The sequence below is a fragment of the Raphanus sativus genome, chromosome 8 (genome assembly GCF_000801105.2).
Source record: "Raphanus sativus cultivar WK10039 chromosome 8, ASM80110v3, whole genome shotgun sequence".
NCBI classification, from domain to species: domain Eukaryota; kingdom Viridiplantae; phylum Streptophyta; class Magnoliopsida; order Brassicales; family Brassicaceae; genus Raphanus; species Raphanus sativus.
Genome location: NC_079518.1, coordinates 8,394,570 through 8,418,597, shown reverse-complemented (window position 1 = coordinate 8,418,597; position 24,028 = coordinate 8,394,570). Strand labels below are relative to the sequence as shown.

The window sequence follows — 24,028 nt, the reverse complement described above, 5'->3', positions numbered from 1 at the left end:
TATCATTCCAAATCAGTGGAGTTGGAATGTTAGATCAACAATTCTCTAATATAGTTTATGCCACTCATTTTTTTTGCTAGGTTTGAAATGTGTTCATTGTGATACCTAAGCTCTTAGCTTAGTATGATCTATATATAGTTATGAGGTTTAGACGCGTTTTATTTCGATGAAAATGAATATTCTACCGCAATAATTCAATCATAAATATTCCTGATTGTTCCTTTCCAATTTAAATTTTGGAAATTATTATATGCAAACAAAAATAGGAAACAATATATTAATCATGATATTTGACCATAAACTTAACCATTTTGAAGTTTTTTAAGTAACTCATAATTTGTCTATCACCATTTATGTTATTTCTTAGTTATAAAGTCAATGTGCTTAAGTTAAAGGGTTGACTGAGGTTTTATATAGACTTTATTTTTCAGATGAAATTGGAGAACCAGTCTAGATTTTGTGAGAACATATTCTAACCAAAATGATTATATTCCCTTTATAAGACATATATCATGAAACAAACTATATTGTCAAATTAATTATATTGTCCACTCTAAAAAGATTGTGATAAAATAAAATCAAATAAAACCAGTAAGATCTTAAGCAAATAAATGATATATATCTAAGTTGTATAAAAGAACCTGAATACAAACAATTTATAATGTCCAGTTCCAATAATAAAAAGTCATGAATCATAAGTTTACAAATTAACATAAATATAAACGAAAATATAATGCTTTTACGTTATAATTTTTTTTTCTAATTTGCAATATAAGAAAACTCTTTTAAGTTCACGAAAGCCCTCTTAACTTTAGGTTAAATTTTTATGACATTAATTTTTAGAAAATTTTCAAAAATATAACATTCATAATATTACTTTTCATGTTTACACTAACCATTATTACCTTCATTTTTAAATAGGGAAAAGACATTTATAACCTTAAAGATAACTTTGACCAAAAGAAAAGAAACTATAGGGTTAACTAATCTAAATTTAGGGTTTAGAGTTGAGAGGTGGGGTAGAGTTTAGGGTTTATGGTTGAGGCTTTAGGGTTTAGAGTTGAGTTTTTAGGGTTTAGAATTGATGGTTTAAGATTTAGAGTTTAGAATTGATAGTTTAGGGTTTATGGTTTAGAGTTGATGGTTTATGGTTTGAATTTCGAAAAAAGTATAATTCAAAAACATAAAAAAAAAATATTTTTTATATGTTTTTTTAATTTATTTATTATATATAGAAAACAATGATACAAAAGTTTTTCGCCTTTTAGTGAAGAAGATATTTTGATAAATGTCTTTTTATCGGTGGTAAATATGAATAATGACATTAGCAAAATGGTAAAATTAATAAATTCCTCCTAAATTTTTGGACCAACGAACATAAAAAGGATAATTTATATTGCCAATAAACAAAACTTCTAATCTTCACATAATTGTTTTTTTTGTTTTATTTACTATACAACAAAACGACTGATAATATGTTTTTATCCATTTTAAGGTAGTTTTGTGGACAATGTAAATCTTAACGAAATGGACAAGAGTATACGTACAATTGGTAAGTTAATAACATAACATATAGTATTTTCTTTTGTAGGTTTAGTAAGTAGTGGCATTAGGTAATAAAGGGGGTTTTAATAAAGATCGCGAGAAGGACTTTCTGATGATCATGCACAAGCAATGACAATCTCTTTATATTAATAAAAAAATATTACAACATTATTTTATAACCACGTGTCACCATAATAATGAAATTCAATTTTTTTAAAAAATAAGATTGTTCATTTTAATTTATTATTATATTTCTTACTAAAACTAATTATCAAATGATAAAATATTGTACAAAAAAATATTCTCACACTTTTCTTAAATAAAAGCTACGAGAAATTACCTAATATGATTAACGTATATATAAAAATTAACGATTATGAATAATATAAAGTATTGATAAATTTTTTGTATCTTAGCTTTTTTTGTTTGATTTTATATTATTAAAAGATATTAAACAATCAGACTAACCATATAATAAAAATAGATTTTTTTTCTATATGTTATATTTTTGAATTTAAATGATTATAAATTATTAGAAATTTTAAAATACCACTTTAAAATTTTGTGATCATAGTTTAATTTGTTTGTGTATAATAAGATACAATGATCATAAAATTGTATTAATTTGAATTTTTTGTTTAATAAATATTCAATTAAATAAATATATATTCAGCTAACGACTTAGAGTAAGAAAATATGCTGCATCAATTTAGTCTTTCAGTTGAAACCCCTCAAATTATGTGGAAAAATAAGATCAAAATAATTCAATATTTGGAAACAATGTGATAAAACTATTAAAATGGTTTTTAGTAATGTTAAAATAAAATATTAAAAATTCTAGAAAACCTGTTCTTGTAATAAAAATCCACTGATGACTACATTACGAGTTTTATAGGTATAAAAAGATGATAAAATTTAATCTCAAATCGATCAGACTCATTGTAAATTCAAATAAATTTAGGTCCATAATTACAATACAAAATGCTAAACCCCAATATATAGATGATACTATATGCATATTAAAAAAATTCAGACACATATGCATATTTAATTTGTTAATACTATATATTTTTAATTTTTATTATATAAGCTTACTCTTCACAAAACGCATGTTTTATTAATTATTAGATAATGTTTATTGTTAATAATAAAATGTTTTCAAAATAATAAAGGGGATTAAATTTGGATGAAAAACCACGTATGCAAGATATGAGATAGATACGTTTGGGCCTGATTTTAAAATACAAATCCTTACAAAACCGACTGATCCAAGTTGACATTCTTCGTGTATAGAGATAATTTACAGAGTTGGAATGTCCAAAACCAAAAGGTAAAACCTTCTTTGGTCTTGCCGTTTCGTATAAAGGGAGACAAGTGCCCTCCTCTTTGTCCAATCCTCTTATTTTTTAATAATTCATTAAAATCGCCCGAGAGAAGAGCGACCATCCGTTCACCTAGAAGAATCTTTAACGGGATGGGTAAGAAGAGAAAGCTACAGCGACGTGCCTCGATGAGGTAGATCGGACTGTTTACGCCTCCTTTCGAACCGCCGCGAACTCGCTGTCTCAGCTTTATACTCAATCCATGAACACCAGAAACTATCTTTCCAAGCCGGTGAACGCCATGGTCTGGTATGTATTTTAAACCCTTCCCTCCCCCTCTTACTGTCTGTGATTCTTATCATAAAAGGGTAAATTCAATTTGATTGGTCTTCGTTGAGAGTCTTACCAATAGGTTCTCTTGATTTCATGTTTTGATTAGAAGGGAAGGCCATAGATTAGACTGTTGCGGCTCTTACTAGTTTTAATGCATCACTACCTAAGGTGAGAACTTTATAGATTACACACTGAACGTTCTGCTCCAATTGTTCCATGTTTCAGGAAAAACTGTACCAATGGATATGGAGACAACAAGAAGGAGGTTCAAGAGTGACTCCTGTGGATATAATCAATTACATTCAGGTTCGTATAATTTTATCTTACATGACATGGAATCTGGGTAAGATCTGTTTTTTTTTTCTGTTCTTGATTGAGTTTATTGTTTACCCTAATGCAGAACGAACTGGAGTGCTGCACAGAGGAACCCCAATATCCCCAAGAGCGCCGCCACCTCAACCAACAATGCGTGTCACAAATACAGGTCTCATTGCTTCTTCAGACACGTCTTGCCCAACAGCTGTTCCAGTGGTTCGGTCTGAGCAATACGAAAACCATGCCAAGAACTCGGTTTTCTCAAACGCCCTTTCAAGTCCAATACGTCGTAGTCTGCAGAACTATCAAATTCCGCAGGGAGGCTACATATCTGGTGGAACCAGAAGCAGTGAACTGAACAGGGGATCTACCTCTCCAAGTTCTTTTGATTCTTCAATGGACATGCATGCAGATTAAGAAGCTATAAGATGTAATACCCCCTCTTGTGATGATGTTTGCTCTATACAAAACTGGTTTGGTTTTTCATAATGTATCAATTGGTTGTCATCTTGAAGGTGGTTTGCTGGTATTTTGCTCAGGATTTCTGATGGTCACATGTAAATCATTGTGTCTGGAATTCATATTTCTTGATTAACTTTTCAGCAATGTTTTGAAAACCGGACCGGACACCGACTCGGTGTAGTTACTGGTTGACTGGTGAGACCGGTTAAATCGGTCGAACGGATTTTCTATTTATGAAAAATAAATAAATAAATATATATATATATATATATATAATAATATTATCTACATGTAATACATTCTCTATTTTTTTATTAACTAAAAATAAACAACAAACATAAATCTAACTATATATATATATGTGAATACTATGTGAACTGAATTGAAAAAAACAAATGATTACAGTTATAATTATCATATTTATTTATTTTTACAATTAACATCTCAAATTTTTATGAATATGGCAAAATAAATATAGTATATATAGTATATGAGAGTCAAAAAATCTATTTTTACATTGTTTCTTAAGAAAATAAAAAAATCAATTAAATAATAATGTTGAACATAAATTATCAAATATTAAATTTTAGCTAGTAGTAATAGAAAACACTTAATTATATGTTAATTTTTAAGAACCAAATTTTAAAATTAAATTCGGATCACCGGTTTTTCCGGTTTTCAGCCGGTTTTACCGGTTTTTCTCAAATCCGGGCTTTAAACTGAACCGGACTCGGCTTCTTCAGCGAGTCACGATCGGACCGGTTCGACCGGCCGGTCTGATCCGGTTTCAAAACACTGCTTTTTAGTGTTCATGTTCTAAACTACTTAAAGATCATCTAGCAAATAATTGATAAAAAAACTCTTGCAAAAAAAAAGAAAATTAGTGCGAGTTAGGTTAATAGCGATATATGCAAAAGTGTGAGTTGGGTTTTATTTGTCAACTGATCTCTCCAACTAGAAGCAAAAATAACTATGATGGAAAAGAAAACAATGGTAGCTACAAGTAATATATGTGAACACATCCAAGTATTGTGTGTCAAAAACGACACCAACTATTCTTAATGCATGAGCTATATACACAAGTTTTCAAAATTATGTAAGGGGTGTCAAAATGAGTTAGCTTAATACGGATCCGGGTTTGAATCCCGCTGGTCACAGGGGTTAAATTTAAAATCTGGGTTCCTCCAGCGTCCGATGACTGAGGCGTACTCCGGCCGATAATGTAAGCTGATACGGACACTTGCCGCTAGTCTAGATCCACCTCGGTGGATGCCATGATACACCGGGTTATTCAAAAAAAAAAACAAAATGAGCTATCTCGCTCCGCTCAGCTCAGCTCAGCTCATAGTGAGCTCGACTCTTTCATGAACTAGCTCAGCTCAGCTCATTTATTATATGAGCTTCAATATGTAAGCTCGAACTCAGATCATCTAGATCATGAGTTAAATGAGCTAACTCGTGATCTAACACAAAATAATAATAATTAAATTAAATTAAACAGTGATAAATAATTTCTATAATATTATTCAAAATTTAAATATTAAAGCATCCAAAACATAAATATTAAATACTAAACAAAAACCAGCCCATGACAAAAATAAATAAAAATTGACCTCCTAAAATAAATTAAATTAAAGCAATACGCCAAAACCAATGGTCTAAATTTGGGATCAATGAAGTTTGTGTGAGAGATGATAGAGTTAACATGGGTTTATATAAAGGATTTTGATCATTTCTAAACAAGATAGTTTCTTTTTTCTTTCTTCGAAAAAAAGTATAGATAACTTTTAAAGTTTTATTCCTATATTAGTTATCTATATTTTACATCTTAATTTAAAAGATAAATATCATAAATATAAAAATTATCTTTTTCCATAAGAAAAATAGAATATATATATATATATATATATATATATATATATAATTACAATTATAAAAATGAATAAGCTCATGAGTTAGTTTATGTTCATTAAAATCGTTCATATAACTCATGATCTTTTTTAAACTCGATCAATAAACTCATTTATTAAATGAGCCTAAAATATAAAAATTATACTCATCAAAAAATAAGTTGAGCTGGGCTAATTCATGAGCTATAGTCATATAGCTCATTTTGACACCCCTTTGTCAAACCCATTATTTGTGAGGCAATAAGATCAAATGAAAATTTTATGGGGTCGAATTTAGTGTATTTAACCATGCACTAGGAATACTGTAGTTATGTGTAGTTTTGAGTCTTTTTTACACAATACATACTTTTTCTTTATTTAAAAATTTTAAATTTTATTAAAACATCCCAAACTGGGCATTCATACGGGTACAAACAAACAAGGATTCAGCAAAAGGGGATACAACCATCGCACTAATAGCTTTGAGTCATCGGATACATGGCTAAGTTGTGATCACAACTCCGAATTTTTCTTTCGTCACCATTTCTTTGGTTAATCCGGTAAGGGAACTGAGTCCCACTGTCCTCCTCGGCCATGTAACGTTTAAGCAGAGCCGGTCCTAGAAATATGAAGGCTAGAAGCCAAAAAAAATTATGTGGCTGTCTAGGTTCGAACTGGTGATCTCATCATGCAAGGAATAGGGCGTTCACCAAAGGTGCTAAAGGGACTTCGATAGAATTGCGGCCGAATATATACTTAATAATTGGCGGTCGGAAGCAGGTGCTTGACCCGCTTGTGGTCAAGGCCGGCTCTGGTTTAAGGAACACAGACCTGATGACTTCGATGAACCACCAAGCACATCTTCCGAATACAAAAGACAACCGGTGAAGAGACCAGTACAACCTCTATAAATAGAGGCAGCAAAGACCTCACCGCAACGAAACACATACACTCTAAAACACAGGCTCAACCGGAAAGGCTCCATAACCTGTAAGAAGAATCAGTATAGTAACACTGCCTAGGAGTTCAAAGGAACAAACCATTGGCACTAGGATGTGCTACCAACAACACAAAGTTACCAAGGAAGAAAATCTGAATCACCAACAACTTTGCTTTATATCGGACCAACAACCACCAACAAAAACACAAGGATCTAACAGCCAAGGAGCTGATCGGTAAAGCTTCGGAGAAGAAATCGGAAACAAAAAGTCAAAAACCACCAAGAAGAGGAGGTGTATGAGAGAGTGAGAGAGACCACCGGAGAAGCTGCGAAATGGCCATAGGCGACCACAGAGACGACCACTCTTCTTGTCTCCCTACGCATAGGTCTGAAGCACCACCACACGATAGTAACCGCAAACAGAACGCAACTCCGAAGTAATGGTTACTTCTGGAGCTCTCACGAATACAATTGAAAAGGACGAGACCCACTGATACTCCAAGAAAAGGCCAACAGTCCTAGAATCAAAACAACGCTACACAACTATCGGCATTGGAGCCAGACCACCAGCTCGTGCACCAGATCTGAAGATAGAGTCCACTCGAAGGCTCAAAAAGATTACTCCTAATCCTTTTTTTTTTGAATTATAAAGAGGTATTCTGGCCCCACTGAAGCTGATTCCTAATCTTTATTCTTTTCTTCTTCATTAGTCAACCAAGTCAAACTCCCTTTATAATCATCTACGTGAGATTGTTCCTCTTCTTTTCTCTTCTTCACTAGTCAACCAAGTCAAAATCCAATTGACTTGTTGCCTCTTCCCGTGTTTTATATTTTTGATGTGTCTCTCGTTCCGGAAAATATACTTGCATCATCTTTACCCAAAGAACCCTCGATTAAAATTAGGACATAGTTTTTGTTTTTCATTTCATCTTTTATTTTTCTTAGTTAATGTTGTTTATTTAACAATGAATTGGTTTATTTGGTACCTCAAAATTTACTTATGATTCCTTGAGATCAATAAGATCAAAATTTTGACCAAACTTCACATACAATACTGATTGTATGAAAGAAGAAGAAGATGAGAACCAATCACTTCAGTTGAAAGCTGGTATAAAGCAGGCAATATGCAGCCAAAAATATGTTGGATGTCTTCAGATTTTCATGGTTTATGAAAATGACTACAATATATAGAAGCTAATCCAAATTAACTCTAGAAGCAAAATCAGATAGATTTCCTCCGAAGTTGTGTGTTATTGAGAATTTGTATCCATTTTGTAAAAACTATTGTGCAGTTGTAGCATGCGAAAGCTTTGTTTCGTAAGCAACATGATAATAATTGAAAAGTGAAAACTCAAGAACATACTTGCTTCCATGGTTGCATACGATTTCAAATCGAATCATACTTTAATTACTTTCTTTATTCCAAATCGAAAGATGATTTTTGATACATTAAACAAAATAAAAATGCTATTGTTTCTTTTTAGTCCAGTCAAGTTCTTTTCTCGACAAGTAAATACCATCATCCTTGGCAATCCATATGTAGGGTTCGCCACATTTACGAGAAAACCCTCCTGTATATGCTCTAATGCCTTGAAAATACTCCATCTTAGGTCCTTTTCGTAATACACAATCCCATTTTGTTCTTATGAAGATATTATCGTTGAACCTAAATTTGTATGCATGTCCATTGAATTTTACAAGATGGACGCCTAGATCATCGTCTTTAGATTTGCAGTGGACTTCGAGAGTGCTATGAGGTTTGGCTAGTTTGTTTTGAAAAGAAACAGTATTTTACGACACTTAGCTTCATGTAATCCAACAAACAAGGCAGTAGTTAGAAGAAAAACAAAAGAAAAATTAATCATATTTATCTATTTAGTTTTTTTGTTCTGGATAAAACTTGATTTGGAGGAATATGGATCTAAAGAGCATCGTAGTCTACTTATTTATATTTTGTGCGTGTCTTTACATTTTGGAAGTATTTTCTTCTATAATAATTGCTTTTTCTTTTTAATTCTATCATATCTCATGTTTTAAATTCGTGATTTTGTAACAGAAAAAATTAAACCGGATCTCGCTTTAAGGAATCCCAGAGAACTAAAGGACACATAAATTTCATTTATCTATACTAACTTTTAAAATATTAAAGAACTGATCGAGGAAATTAGCTTGTACTCCAGTACTGTAAAACTCTAAATGTTAATAATATATGAATTATGATATTTTATTAATTTATGCAGTTATTAATCTACTGTTTTTATTTATATATATATATATTTGAGCTATATTTATATAAAATAAGAAAATAATTATTCAACGGTTTATGTACTGATTAAAATTTATACATGAGTTTCTTTTTGCTATTTCTATAAGATTATTTGATGGATAGGATATATGCACCATATATTATAAATGTTTTAAGAAGTAGTTTGATACAATGTTATCAATCTGCTTTCAAGTGTTAAGAAAACTAGAGATGTAATTTGATATCAAACTGTTTTCAAGTTTGAATAAAACTAGAGATGAATTTAATAAAAACAAGCAGCACAATCTTTTTATATGTTGTGTATATCTATATAAACTATATATATATATAATTATTAGTATTTTAATGGATTATATATTTGTATAAGATTTTCTACAATTTGTTGTCGTTTTATTTTATCAAATTGCATCATATTTTTATCCGATCCAACTAAAAACTTCTTAAAACTTATTAATTTCTTGTGTCTGATAATTTATCAAATATTAATTTATATTTTTTTGTGAAGATAAAATAAAGTAGTTCTTGGTGATAATATGGAAAGCAGGAGACGAGAATGTAAGAACGCAAATCTACAATAGGACAAACTGAATAATTATAAAGCATTTGCATAAATAATTGATAAATACAAAATACCGTGGTATGATGGTTGATATGGCGTTTCAAAATCCTAGGATAAAACTGCATATATTTTTCTATCTTCTATCACTGAAGAATATAATCTGTCAAACTTAACTTTTCTGTTGTACTCTCAGATATAAAATAAAAAAACCTAAAAATATTCAGTGGGAAAGAGTAATTTTGTGTTGTTGAATACATATGTTCTATAAGCTAACAATCTTTTTATATAAAAATAACGAGAAACACAAGTTTCAGTTTTCAACATAAAATGAAAACTTCTATGGTGCATTAATGGATACTTTAATTCTTGTCAATTAGTATGTGAATTTATTCAGACCAAGAAATTAAAAGTACAATTATTATTGTTTGACCAATTCAAATAAATAATATATTTTAAAATATATTTTTATATATTTTATCAATATAAAAGATTAACATATATTTGGTTTAAATTAATGAACATGAAGTCTAACTAACAAATCAAAACCCAAAACCAAATTCAAATATCTAGTGTGTGTATTTACTACTTTATACAAATTTCTCAAATCACACAAATTAAACCTCCATTTCTCATTCAAATAAAACTTTATTTTTGACATATGAATACACTATTCATACTATTCAAAAATAGCTCCAACAATCACACATGAATATAAATGACTCTATACACTAGACGACTCGACAAACTAGACTTCCTAGGCAAGACTCGACAATACTCAACTAAGGACTTTTGAGAGTACAAACGAGAAATTCAATGCATGATGAATTGGTAGCAATTTTTCAACCTTGAGCCAGTAATTCTTAATAGCTATCAGATTTACCATGGTGTCTTGAACCCCTGTGCTTTGGTGTTAACTAGGTAAAGATTTGTGTCTTGCACGGAGTGAGACTACTCTAAAAAATAATAACATTATATGATATTTATTTTGTTACAAAATAGTACATGAAATCTATTTCTTTTTTTCTTATCGGTGATAACCGTAAAAAAAAGGATTTGGGTTGAAGAAAGTAATATTTGAAGATTATAAACTTATAACTAGATCAGTACCCGCGCTTGAAAGCGCGGTGGAATAAACTAATTTAATAAATAAATTATATGTTTGAGAATACATAAATGTAGATGTTACGATCAATTGGAAATATGATAGGTATTCACTTATGGATTGATCAGATAGCACCATCTCTTAAGGTCTTCCCATCAGAAAGATATCTTTGTTTCTTTGAGTGAATCACTTTTACTTGGATTTTCCAAGTGGTTTTATACGATTTCAAATCGCTAAGAGCTGTGGTGGTATTTATCACCATCATATTTCGTGAGTATAAGAAGATTTAAGATTAGAGAGGAAGAGAGGAATGGTAGATGATTTTAACAAATGGACTGAGTGCTTTTATATAGGTGTATAATTTTTTCGATTTTGAATAGTTAGGATATCTTAGTGTAATATTTTTTGCTATTGATTAGGTAGTTAATATTATATTTTTTTATGATATGGAAAATCGTTTTTTGCTAAGCTAATTCTTCGGCATCAAGGTTAATCTAAACAATTTAGGTAATACTTGATGAGGTGCCATCGAAATATAAGGAAATATTTAAATTCATATTGTTTAGATTAACCTTGATGCCGAAGAATTATCTAGCAAAAAACGATTATGGTTATTGTTATCCTTTTAAAAAAATTGACAAAATAATTATGATTAATATAATTTGACTATTTTATTTGAAAATATGGTATCAGGAACATTAATATCAGGTAAAATAGATCTCCTATATATTAATTTAACTGTAAGGTGTTAGAATATGTTATATATTGATTCAACATGCAACCTAAGGTCAAATTTGAATGGTTGTATATTTTGTAAGAAAATATAACGTGTATATATATATTGTTAAAAAATATGAAGGTATAAGATATAAAAATTATATAGACCATGATATTACCACTATATCTACATCTAATGATTGTAACGTGTATTTGAGATTATTTCAAACAATATATACAAATACTTCTTTTTTGGTCCGAACTCTACTAAACCGATATGCATATATAATTATATATTTCAGTTGTGATGTGTTGTTTAACCCGTCGTTAGTAACCGTTTGTTAAGGATATCTCGGGCATGAATAGTAAAGAAAATAATATTAATGGTTATAAGATTAAGGGTAAGTTTAATTATATGGTAGAAAGGTGTGTTTAATTTTAAAACTTACAAAAGATGTTAGGTCCATTGGAATGATTCTGTTTTAATAAGATAGATGTTACATACGCATAGCAAGCAAGTCGAAAATTAATGACACAGATTTGCGATATTAGTTAGTAGATTTTTTTTTTAATGTAGGAAAAATCAGAATATGCCCTGCATCAATATACATTATCATTTTTTGTTAACTTTCTCACACTCATTCGTCGTAGTTTGGTGCATAAATATGAGAAATACTTGGATTCACCCCTAGAGTGAATCTTTAGGTTCACCCAACCAATAGGATTTTGTTATTTTATATTCAGTATCTTTTAAAAAAGGAAATAAAATATTGTCAAGTTTTATTATGTTTTTAAAATAAAAATAAATAGATAGAAATAGTAGTCGCAAAAAAAGATTTTATATTTAAAATACAGTCAGCAAAATACTAAACCCTAAATCATAAACCTTAAATCCATGGTAAATCCTTGGATAAATTTTAAATCTTTGGATTTTTTTTTAAAATATTTTTAACAAAATCAGCAAAACACTAAACCCTAAACCCTAAATACTAAACCCTAAACCCTTGGATAAATCATAAACCCTTGGGTAAATCATAAACCCTTGGGTAAATCATAAATACTAAATCCTAAACCCTTGGGTAAACCATAAAATCTAAACCCTAAATCTTAAACCCTAAACCCCTGGATAAATCATAAATCCTTGGGTAAATCATAAATACTAAACCCTAAACCTTTGGATAAATCATAAATCCAAAAATTTAGGGTCTAGTATTTATGATTTAGAGTTTACCCAGGGGTTTAGGGTTTATCCATGGGTTTAGGGTTTAAGATTTAGGGTTTAGTATTTGGCTGACGGTATTAAAAATATATTTTCCTAAAACGTATTTTTGTTTGTAATTAATATTAATTTTTATTAGTTTTATTTTTTAGTTTAAAAATATTAATATAATTTGACAATATTTTGTTTCCTTTTTTAAAAGATACTGAATATGAAATAATGAAATCCTATTGGATGGGTGAACCTAAAGGTTTACTCTAGGGGTGAACCCAAGAATTTCTCCATAAATATATGATTTATTCTTGAGTTCACCCCTAAAGTGAACCTAAAGGTTCACCCAACCAATAGGAATTACTCATTTCACAATTGATATTTTTTAAAAAAGGAAACAAAATATTATCAAGTTATATTATATTTTTAAAATAAAAAATGTTAAAAATAAATAAAAATAGTAATATATGCAAAAAAAATTAAAAATATTTTAACTCTATCATCAAAACGCCCTAAATTCTAAACTAAAAACATTAAACACTAAATCTTAAAAATACCAAATCCTTAATCCTAAAAAGAGTTTAGGGATTAAGATTAAGGGTTTAGTATTTTTAAGATTTATTGTTTTAGTGCTTAGTGTTTTTGATTTAAAATTTAGGATTATCCAAGTGTTTATGATTTACCAAAGGGTTTAGGGCTTAGAGTTTAGGATTTAGGGTTTAATATTTCGATGATGGCGTTAAAATATCTAATTTTGTTTTGCATATACTAGAGTTTAGGGTTTAGAGTTTAAGATTATCCAAAGGTTTAGCATATACCCAAGGGTTTATGGTATACTCAAGGGTTTAGGGTTTATGATTTAGGGTTTAGGGTATAGTTTTTTTGATGATGTTAAAAATATTTTTTTAAAAATCATTTTTTGTAACTACTATTATTTTTATTTCATTTATTTTAAAAATATAATATAACTTGACAATATTTTGTTTCCTTTTTTAAAAAATATCAATTGTGAAATGAGTGATTCTTATTGGTTGTGTGAACCTCTAGGTCACTCTAGGGGTGAACCCAAGATAACTCTAAATATATTTGTAAAATAAATGTAAGATCTGCCAGATTTTACGTCACAAATTTGCTTCTAACACCTTGAAAAAATGGCTTTTAATCACTTGCCATAACTTTTCTTTACCACTTACCACATTTGGTATATGTACAATTCTAAAATAATGGAATCTTGTAAATATGCATCCAACCTGTTATGCCGAGGGGTGGTCATATTCAAAATACACAATTTAAACCTGAATTCTATTTAAAATACAAAAATTTAGAAAAATTCCACGAATATTTAGTTTCATTTTAATACATATGTATAATCTATTCTATATTTCATAAAACTAAAGCATAAGTTACTATGTTAAACATGTATGAACTGATCACATAGAGTTATATGATTACATTTTATAAAAAGCACCAATAAAAATGTTTGATGGTATGGTGAACAACAAAAAGTGACAATTCGTTTACCGAAACCATATATATAATATGAATATGATAAGATGTGGAACTATAAAAGTTTAAACAATTTATAAAATATATATTTGTTACTAGGTGTTTTGTCCGCACATGTGGGCATAAATTTCTTATAAATACTTATTAGTTTATTTCTTGTTAATCTAAAACCAGCATAATAAATTATTATTTATGTTTTTAAATAGTTAAATCAAACATCAAAATATTTATATATGTCAAATATTTTTAATCAAAATATATACTTATTATTTTTAAAACACTCATATCTTAGAGATAGTTTAGAAATATATTTATATTTTTTGTTGACTAATATTTAATAATAAATTGTTTTGTATCTTAATTTTTTTTAACTTTTATAATAAAAATATTGTTTTCAGATAGGCACAAAAACAGAATATATATAGAAGAATTATCTTATTTTTGATAATTCTAAAATATTATTTTGTAATCAATTATTTAATATAGCATATAACATATAAACTTTATATCATTAAAATAAATTAGTGAATAGTTAGAAATTAATAATAAATTAATAACCTATCTAAAAGTCTGAAACCTAATAAAAATATGACAAATAAGAAAAACTAATATAACATATAAATTTAATATTAGTATTAATAAAATAAAATTCTTTTGTATTTATATAGAATATTCATCAAGACTATTATTTTAAATTAATGATTTAGTGACCCAACTCAAAACAAATAATACATCAATGATAATTTAGGTTAAACTTAATAAAAATATGACAAATAAGCAAAATTAGCTAAAATCATAGAGAACATGACAAGTAAGCAAAATCACTTCATAAATAATAGTATAGATTATGTGTTGATTAGTCCAATAATAAGTATATATCTTATACTTATTATAATAACACAAATCAAAAAAATTATAGTTATCATAATTTTTTTATGTAATACTTTTATATAAGTAAAATGTGAACGGAACTTGTCAAATCATACGTTAGAATAATAATTATACAATTTTATACATTTAAAATTTTAAATATAATTATTTATATATTGTCGGACAGAACGTATATCCATTTTCCAAAATTTTAATATTTTATTTGCTTCGGTTATAACGGATATTAGAGCATCAATATCGTCGGTCCCTTGCTGTGTCTTTAGGGGGGGACCACAGATTTACCAGAACCAAGAAGAACAAGGGGAAAAAAGTCCTAAGATAAGGCACGTCCTTGAAGAGTTCTCTGCACTCTGTGCGGGCTTCAGGACACGTGGTGGCCCGCCACTGATTCACTTTTTTTTTTAAAGAAAAACATAAAACCAAAAAAAAAATTTTGAAGACTTTCCCTATGTTCCACCGATACTGATGCTCTTAACAATTAGTTTTTGTTTTGCTTCAAAATTTACGGATTTTCAAAATTTTCAGGTCGAATCGAGACAAATAACGACTTAAATCAAATTTAATGAATAAAATGACTAAATTTGAGTCAAATTTAATGGTTGTTCGATAGAATTGTTATAAAGTATTATTTATTTAATCAATAGAGTGATACTGTTTTATGATTGTCGTGGAGAACCCTCGGCCAAGGATATTCGTAGCTGGATAAATTTGACTTCTACTTTGACTCTGACTGAATTTATAAAAGCTCATCTCTCTTCTTTCAGACAAGGTCGTAACCAGTGGACAAAGAGCTGATTCAGACAAGGTAAATCTTGTTACTTCCGAACAGTTAAATACATGTTTGCTTTGATCCGCCATTTCTACTTTGTTGTCGTGACTCCAGTTTGCTTATGAGATCTTGTTCCCTTTGTTATGCATAAACAACGGCCTGAATTGAATCGTTCACTCAAGTCTTAATTACAGGTAGTATGGCTGATGCAGTTGTGTCGTTTGGAGTTGAGAAGCTAATGGAGCGGAAGTATTATAGTAACCGATAGATGCAAGGATATCGTTGAATTTTGCGAATGCCCGCTATCAGTGCCTTCTTAAATCTGTTGAATTCTTAAGAATGCCCAGAAGTAAGGATTCAAGAGATTTGTGTTTCTAAAACCAAAGCCCTAAATTTATATTAATCAATAATCAAGTGGTGATCTCTTACAAATCAAGAGAACTCCTTATATAGCAAAATAAAAGACACAAAACCGACATAAAAAGGAAACCTAAACATAGCTTAAGAAGGAAATTAAAAACAACTAAGAAAAGGAAATAAGAAATCCAAAACAGAGTAGGTTATCGATGTATGCTACATCAGGTCCCCTTCCGTACGAGAGATTCGTCCACGAATCCAGAGAGAATGTCATCGGCAGGTTCAAACTTGAAGAGGTGCTTAACATTAAAAACATCAGCAGTGTGGACGTGTGGAGGCAAAGCAAGGCGATAGGCGTTAGCGTTGATCTTCTCAACGATCTCAACCGGACCCAACTTGCGTGGTTTCAGCTTATTATATTGTCCAACTGGGAAGCGTTCCTTAGTAAGCACTGCCCAAACTCGATCACCGACCTGAAAATGGACTTCACATCGATGCTTATCGGCTGCACGTTTGTACTTAATAGCTGTGCCTTGTAAATTGTCCTGAGCTCGAGTATGAATAACAGAGAGCGCATCAATCAGTTCCACCGCACGGCCATGAAACTCGCCAGACTGAGGAATAGTCGTTAAAGACAGAGGTCCTCGCGGAACAACGCCATACACGACCTGGAAAGGACTGTAACCCAAACTTCTGTTATGAGCATGATTGTGAGCGAATTCGGCCTGGTACAAAACGGTATCCCAAGAACGAAGATTATCACCAACCAAGCACCGTAACATGTTTCCCAAGCTTCGATTAGTAACCTCAGTTTGGCCGTCAGTTTGAGGATGGTAAGCTGAACTCATGTTTAAACTGGTTTTGAACAACTTCCAGAACGAGCGCCAAAAGTGTCCTATGAACCGGGAATCCCTATCGGAGACAATCGTCAAAGGAAGACCGTGGAGCCTATATATTTCGCGAAAGAAAAGATGAGCAACCTGTACGGCATCAGTTGACTTCTTACAAGGAACAAAGTGCGCCATTTTGGAGAATCTATCGACCACAACGAATATAGAATCGTTTCCACGCTGAGTACAGGGAAGCCCAAGAACAAAATCCATACTTATATCACTTCAAGGTTGCGTCGGAATTGGCAAAGGAAGATAAAGCCCTGCATTAGAGGCGTGGCCGTTGTTGAGTTGACAAGTCGTGCACCGAAGGACAAAGCGTTCCACGTCTCTGCGAAGAGTAGGCCAAAAATAAGAATCTGTCACGAGCTTAAGTGTTCGATCCCTTCCAACAGGACCCTCCCCGTGTAGTTCCTGAATGATCCGCAACCGCCAGCTACAATCTGGTACACACAAACGATTGTCTTTAAAGATGAAGCCATCGACCAATGAGTAGTCAGTACGTATGCCGTGGTCAAGGTCCGATAAGATGTTGGAGAAGAAGGAATCCGTCCGGTAAAGCTCCGCAAAGCACTCAAACCCTGTGACTGAAACACGAAGCGTAGACACAAAGGCATGACGACGACTAAGAGCATCTGCTACCTTATTAAGTTTCCCGGATTGATGCTTGATGACGAAAGTGAATTGCTGCAAATAAGCCGTCTAGGAGGCATGGCGAGATGATATCTTATCTTGAGTACCTAAGTACTTCAAGGCCACGTGATCAGTGAACAAAATAAACTCCTTGTGCGCTAGGTAATGACGCCAATGTTTAATAGCCTGCACGATTGCATAGAACTCAATGTCATAAGTACTATAACGACTGCGAGCACCAGCCAACTTCTCGCTATAGAACGCAACCGGACGACCGTGTTGACTCAAGACTGCGCCGATGCCGAGCTTTGAAGCATCACAATGAAGCTCAAATGGTGAGTCAAAATCTGGTAAGACCAAGATAGGAGCCGTCGTGAGATTCTCTTTGATAAGAGTAAACGCACGGGTGGCTTCTTCTGTCCACACAAACGACACATTCTTTATGCAATCAGTTATCGGTGCCATAATGGCGCTAAAGTTGTTCACGAAACGCCTGTAGAAAGAGACCAGACCGTGAAAACTTCAAACCTCTGAAATTGTACTTGGAGTAGGCCAAGAAGCAACTGCATCAACTTTGTGGGGATCGACACGAAGACCTTTAGCGGAAACGACATAGCCTAAGAAGAGAATTTCAGATGCTCCGAACTCGCACTTCTGTTTTGCTACGAACAACTTATCCCGTCGCAGAGCCAGTAGTACGTCGCGAAGATGACCGAGATGCTCGTCCATGGTGGTGCAAAAGATCAAGATGTCATCAAAATAAACGACTACAAGACGTCCAATAAAAGGGCGTAGAGTCTGATTCATGATTCACATAAATGTGCTTGGTGCATTAGATAACCCAAATGGCATTACCATCCATTCGAATAAACCTTCTCGCGTCTTGAAAGCGGTCTTCCATTCATCCCCAGGACGGATACGAATCTGGTGATACCCACTCTTAAGATCCAACTTGGAGAAGATGGAGGCTTTCCCGATCTGATCAAGAAGATCATCTAACCGAGGGATGGGGAATCTGTATCGCGTCGTAATCTTATTGATAGCTCGACTGTCCACACACATACGCCATGAACGGTCTTTCTTTGGAATAAGGAGCGCAGGCACCGCGCACGGACTCAGACTTTCCCGAACATAACCTTTGAGTAGCAACTCCTTTGAGTAGCAACTCCTCCACTTGGCGTCGAAGCTCCTCGTGTTCCTCCGGGCTCATGCGGTAGTGCGCACGGTTGGGCAACACTGCATTTGGTACCAAGTCAATGTGGTGTTGGATATCCCGTAGTGGAGGCAATCCGGCAGGCAACTCGTCTGGAAAGATGTCTTCAAACTCTTTTAAAAGTGGAGAAAACTCAGGCGGGCACGGCACTGGTTGAGTTGGCGTCGGGGTGATAGACACTAAAGCAAACAATGGTTGTTCGTCCTGCAACTCCTGCTCGAACTGAGCTTTAGAGATGATCAACAAATTCTGCTTTGGCGGGGATGGTGTAGTGGTTGCTGCAATCGTGTGGTCAGCGTCTGGAGAAGGTAACAATGTTATCTTACGTCCTTGAAACATAAACGAATGTGTATTCGTCTTGCCATTATGGATAACCTCACGATCATACTGCCAAGGACGCCCAAGGATAATATTGCGATACATCCATAGGAGCAATATCGCAATATAATTCTTCTTTATAAAAAGAGCCGATCGATAGTGAGAGTAGAGTACGTTGAGACACAAAAACCTCAGCTCCTGTCTGCATCCAGAGAAGACGGTAAGGGTGTGGGTGAACCTCTGTTTTGAGAGAAAGCTTTCGTACAGCTTCTTCGGAGACTACGTTGGCTGAGCAACCCGAATCAATAACAAAACGGCAGGTCTTCCCTTTGTCTGTGCAAGTAGAGCTGAACAAGGCTGTTCGTTGCCATGCTTCACTTGTTTTTGGAGCAAAGCAATTCCTTCGTAACATGAGAAAAGTTCCTGTGTCACCTGTGAGTAGTTCGCCTTCACTGTCATCACCTTGATCATCTTCTTCATCGTAAATAGGATCGCCCATGATCTCTTTGTCTTTAGCGAGTAATCCTCGACGTTCATGAGTCGGGCAAGCGGTTTGAATGTGGCCTCTTTCGCCACACGAGAAGCATCGCAAGGCATTAGGTCGGGAGGGACGGGAGGTACCCGCTACTGTTCCGGGATCGGTAGGTTTATTGTTCCCTTGAGTTCCCGTTGGTGCGTCAAGTCCTGTAGATGTTTTGCTATCGTCGGTAGGTGAATTGTTGCGTTGTCTCGAGTTTCCTGTCCATGTATTCGAAGTGAACTTGGACTGCTGCTCGACTAGTAATGCTCGTTGACGTGCTTCTGCTACAGAACCCGGGTCGAATTGATGTAACATAGTTTGTAACTGTGGTCGTAGTCCTGCAATAAAGCGAGCTACCAGTTGATCTTCCGAGTCTTGAACGTCCACGCGAGTGATCATCTGATAAAACTCTGTAGCGTAGTCTTCAACAGAACGAGAACCTTGTCGAATGTTGTGAAACTTTTGAAACAAGAGACGCTCAAAGTTGTAAGGGATAAACGTCTTGCGCATGTGTTTCTTAAGTTTGTCCCAGTCTACAACCTTTTCCTTACCACGACGTGTTCGTGATATCTTTAACTGATTCCACCACGAGGCACCATGACCACGAAACCGAGTGGAAGCATAAGAAACTTGTTTGTTTGCTGGAACCTCCTTGAATTCTAAGAACTCTTCGACTGCAACAAACCAATCAAGTAACTCTTCTGGCTGAGAACCACCATGAAACTCAGGAATATCTATTTTGATCCCTGTTTTCCACCGTGAATCATCATCGTTCCTGTGCTGACGCTGTTGAGGTTGGGGACGAGGGTGATTGATATCTCCGAATGGATTGGCTAGGTCGTTGTCGTCTTCCTGTTCTTCGAAGATGGGGTTGTTGTTTTGACGTTGGCGTGGAGCTGCGGGAGCGGCGTTTGCTGCATTGGCTGCTAGTGCGGCCTGAACTCCAGCCTGGACTCCTGTCTGGATCGCATCCGCCAGTGTACGTCTCATGTTATCTTGAAAATTCTCCTGAAAATCTTCCAGGAACTGCTGCATCTGTGTCCATTCGTTTGGACGAGGCGCCATTGACACCGAAGATCGATAATCACGAGTAAAATCGTAATTAAAAGGTCTCTGATACCAACTAATGGAGCGGAAGTATTATAGTAACCGATAGATGCAAGGATATCGTTGAATTCTGCAATGCCCGCTATCAATGCCTTCTTAAATCTGTTGAATTCTTAAGAATGCCCAGAAGTAAGGATTCAAGAGATTTGTGTTTCTAAAACCAAAGTCCTAAATTTATATTAATCAATAATCAAGTGGTGATCTCTTACAAATCAAGAGAACTCCTTATATAGCAAAATAAAAGACACAAAACCGACATAAAAAGGAAACCTAAACATAGCTTAAGAAGGAAGTTAAAAATAACTAAGAAAAGGAAATAAGAAATCCAAAACAGAGTAGGTTATCGATGTATGCTACATCAGAAGCTATGGGAACTTCTGAGTCGAGAGTCTGAGAGATTGACAGGAATAGACGAGCAAGTTGCTGGACTAAAGCGTCAGCTTGGAAGGTTACAGTCCTTGTTGAAAGATGCACATGCCAAAAAACACCAGAGTGAAATGGTGAGAAACTTCTTGGAAAATGTCAAGGACATCGTCTATGACGCTGAGGATTTAATCGAATCCTTTCTTCTCAAAGAGTTTGGAGGAAAAGAGAAAGGAGGGATCAAGAAGCGTGTCAAAAGACTTGCTTGCTTCTTACTGGATCGTCGCAAATTTGCTTTAGATATCAAATGCACAACTAAGAGGATCTCCGAGGAGATTGAGGGGATGCAGAGTTTTGGATTACAATAGATTATCGATGGTGGACCTTCACTGCCACTGCAAGACAGAGAGAGGGAGCAAAGGGAGATCAGACAAACGTTTTCTAACAGTTGTGAAAGCAATCTTATGGGGGTTGAGCAGAGTGTTGAAGAGTTGGTTCCCCATTTGGTGGGTGATAATAGCGTTCAAGTGGTTTCTGTATCAGGAATGGGTGGTATTGGTAAAACGACCCTCGCTAGACAAGTCTTTCATCACGACATTGTCAGACGTCATTTTGATGGGTTCGCATGGGTTTGTGTTTCGCAACAGTTTACTCGGAAATATGTTTGGCAGAGGATCTTGCAAGATCTTAGACCACATGATGAAGATATAATAAAGATGGACGAACATACACTACAGAGTGAAGTCTTTGAACTCTTGCAAACCGGTAGATATTTGGTTGTTTTAGATGATGTATGGAAAGAAGAGGACTGGAACCGAATTAAACCAGTTTTTCCAAGGAAAAGAGGTAAGCTCTTATTGTACCTACATTAAGCACTTTTGTGTAGTTTCATATAGGCCTGCGGGTTCGGTTTCTTCGGTTAGTTTGGGTTGGTCAAAATCTCACCGTATTGAACCGAAAAAATTTGGTTCAGTTTTTTATTAGTTCGATTTGAAAAATTTACAGTAGTTTTTGGGTTTTGCGGTCAGTTTTTGAATAATTCGAAAGAAATTAGGTTATTTTGGTTCGGATTTTGGTAGGTTCAGTTCGGGTAATAACCGCAGGCCTAGTTTCATAAATCATAAGTGACTGTTAAAACTTAAAAGAGAGGGAGAGATAAAAGCAAGACGACACATACTGGTCATAAATGCCTTTCATTCCCATCATGAAGCTCTAGCAAGTATTTTCCAGGTTGGAGGATGCTACTTACTTCTCGAGATGAGGGAGTTGGGTTACATGCAGATCCAACAAGTCTTGCCTCTAGACCAAGAATCCTTACTCCAGAAGAAAGTTGGAAGCGATGTGAGAGGATAGTATTCCCTTGGAGAGACCAAAACGGTACACTTCCAGATTTTAAATCAAAACCAAGAATCTTGTGAATCTTTATTCTGGAGCTAACATCTTGAAAGGTGTTATTACCTTGTGATGTTGTGCAGGATCAAGGGTTGATGCAGAAATGGAAGCTATGGGGAAGGAAATGATCGCGTACTGTGGAGGACTACCACTAGCCATCAAAGTGCTAGGAGGGTTATTAGCTAAGAAACATACAGTTGCTGAGTGGAAAAGAGTGCATGACAATATCGAAGCACAAATAGTTGGAAAATCTGGCTTAGATGACAGCAATCCCAGTTCAGTGTACAGAGTACTTTCTCTGAGCTATGAAGATTTGCCTATGAAGCTAAAGCATTGCTTCCTTTACCTGGCTCATTTCCCTGAAGACTACAAGATAGAAGTGAAGACATTGTTCAATTACTGGTTTGCAGAAGGAATATACAATGGATCATCAACAACCATTCAAGATAGTGGAGAAGGCTACCTAGAAGAGTTAAGGAGGAGAAATATGGTTATTGTTGAAGAGAGCTATTTGAGTTCGAGAATGGAACGTTGTCAGATGCATGACATGATGAGGGAAGTAGGTTTATCTAAAGCGAGAGAAGAGAACTTTCTTCAGTTCGTCAAAGTCCATACTTCCACCTTCACCATCAATACTGAGTCTCCTAGTAGATCTCGCAGACTCATTGTACATAGTGGCGATGCGCTTGACATGCTGGGACGTCATAAAAACAACCACAAAGCCAGGTCTGTTTTGGTTTTTGGAGCAGAAGATAACTGTTGGAAGCTTTCAAGTTTTCGAAACTTACAGTTGCTCAGGGTACTAGATCTTTCTTACGTACAGTTTAAAGGAGGGAAGCTACCTCCAAGCATTGGAGAGCTCATCCAATTGAGGTTCTTGAGCTTACACGAGGCTGGTGTATCTCACCTCCCGTCTTCTCTGCGGAATCTAAAGCTTCTGCTATGTCTGAACCTAAATGTTGCTGATCTGTTACACCTTGTCCATGTGCCAGATGTTCTGAAAGAGATGTAGGAACTGAGGTACCTTCTCTTACCTCGTTCAATGCATGACAAAACAAAGTTGGAACTAGGTGGTCTAGTGAACCTAGAGTCCTTAACAAATTTCTCAACCAAACACAGTCGCGTGACAGACCTCCTCCGTATGACCAAGCTCAGAGCTCTCATTGTGAACTTCAGCGGCGGTTGCACTTTCCAAACCCTCTCCTCATCTCTTCACGAACTGAGAAACCTCGAGACGCTTAGAGCAGCCTTATCCCACAAACCCCAAGTGGGTTTCTAATTTCTTTTTCTTTTTTATTTTTCGGTTAAAAACAAAAAAAAAAACAAAAGTGCACGTGGGGCCCGCAAATAGTGTTTAAAACCCATCCAAATTGTTTCTTCTCCTGCGCCTTTTTTGCTTGGTTTCTCCA

The 24,028-nt window shown here is 34.0% G+C and overlaps 2 protein-coding genes and 1 non-coding gene across 3 annotated transcripts; 2 read left to right on the top strand and 1 right to left on the bottom strand.

The window, feature by feature from the left end:
• Positions 1-1,527: 1,527 nt before the first annotated feature.
• On the top strand, positions 1,528-4,113 carry LOC108844658 (uncharacterized). Its single transcript, XR_008937965.1, has 4 exons — positions 1,528-1,552; positions 3,029-3,176; positions 3,426-3,506; positions 3,601-4,113. It is a non-coding gene; the product is annotated as an uncharacterized LOC108844658 (transcript).
• A 13,185-nt stretch (positions 4,114-17,298) lies between these two features.
• Positions 17,299-20,822, bottom strand: LOC130498956 (uncharacterized). The gene is made up of 6 exons (XM_056992820.1): positions 19,428-20,822; positions 18,843-19,306; positions 18,562-18,754; positions 18,249-18,504; positions 17,814-18,122; positions 17,299-17,660 (listed from the first exon to the last, which is right to left on the bottom strand). The coding sequence occupies exons 1-6, from the start codon at positions 20,820-20,822 to the stop codon at positions 17,299-17,301; spliced, it is 2,979 nt and encodes a 992-aa protein (XP_056848800.1).
• Positions 20,823-20,869: 47 nt separating this feature from the next.
• Positions 20,870-23,996, top strand: LOC108845964 (probable disease resistance RPP8-like protein 2). The gene is made up of 3 exons (XM_056991687.1): positions 20,870-22,073; positions 22,458-22,604; positions 22,703-23,996. Exons 1-3 carry the CDS (start codon positions 21,692-21,694, stop codon positions 23,629-23,631), a joined length of 1,458 nt encoding a protein of 485 aa, XP_056847667.1. The 5' UTR covers positions 20,870-21,691; the 3' UTR covers positions 23,632-23,996.
• The last annotated feature ends 32 nt before the right edge of the window (positions 23,997-24,028 follow it).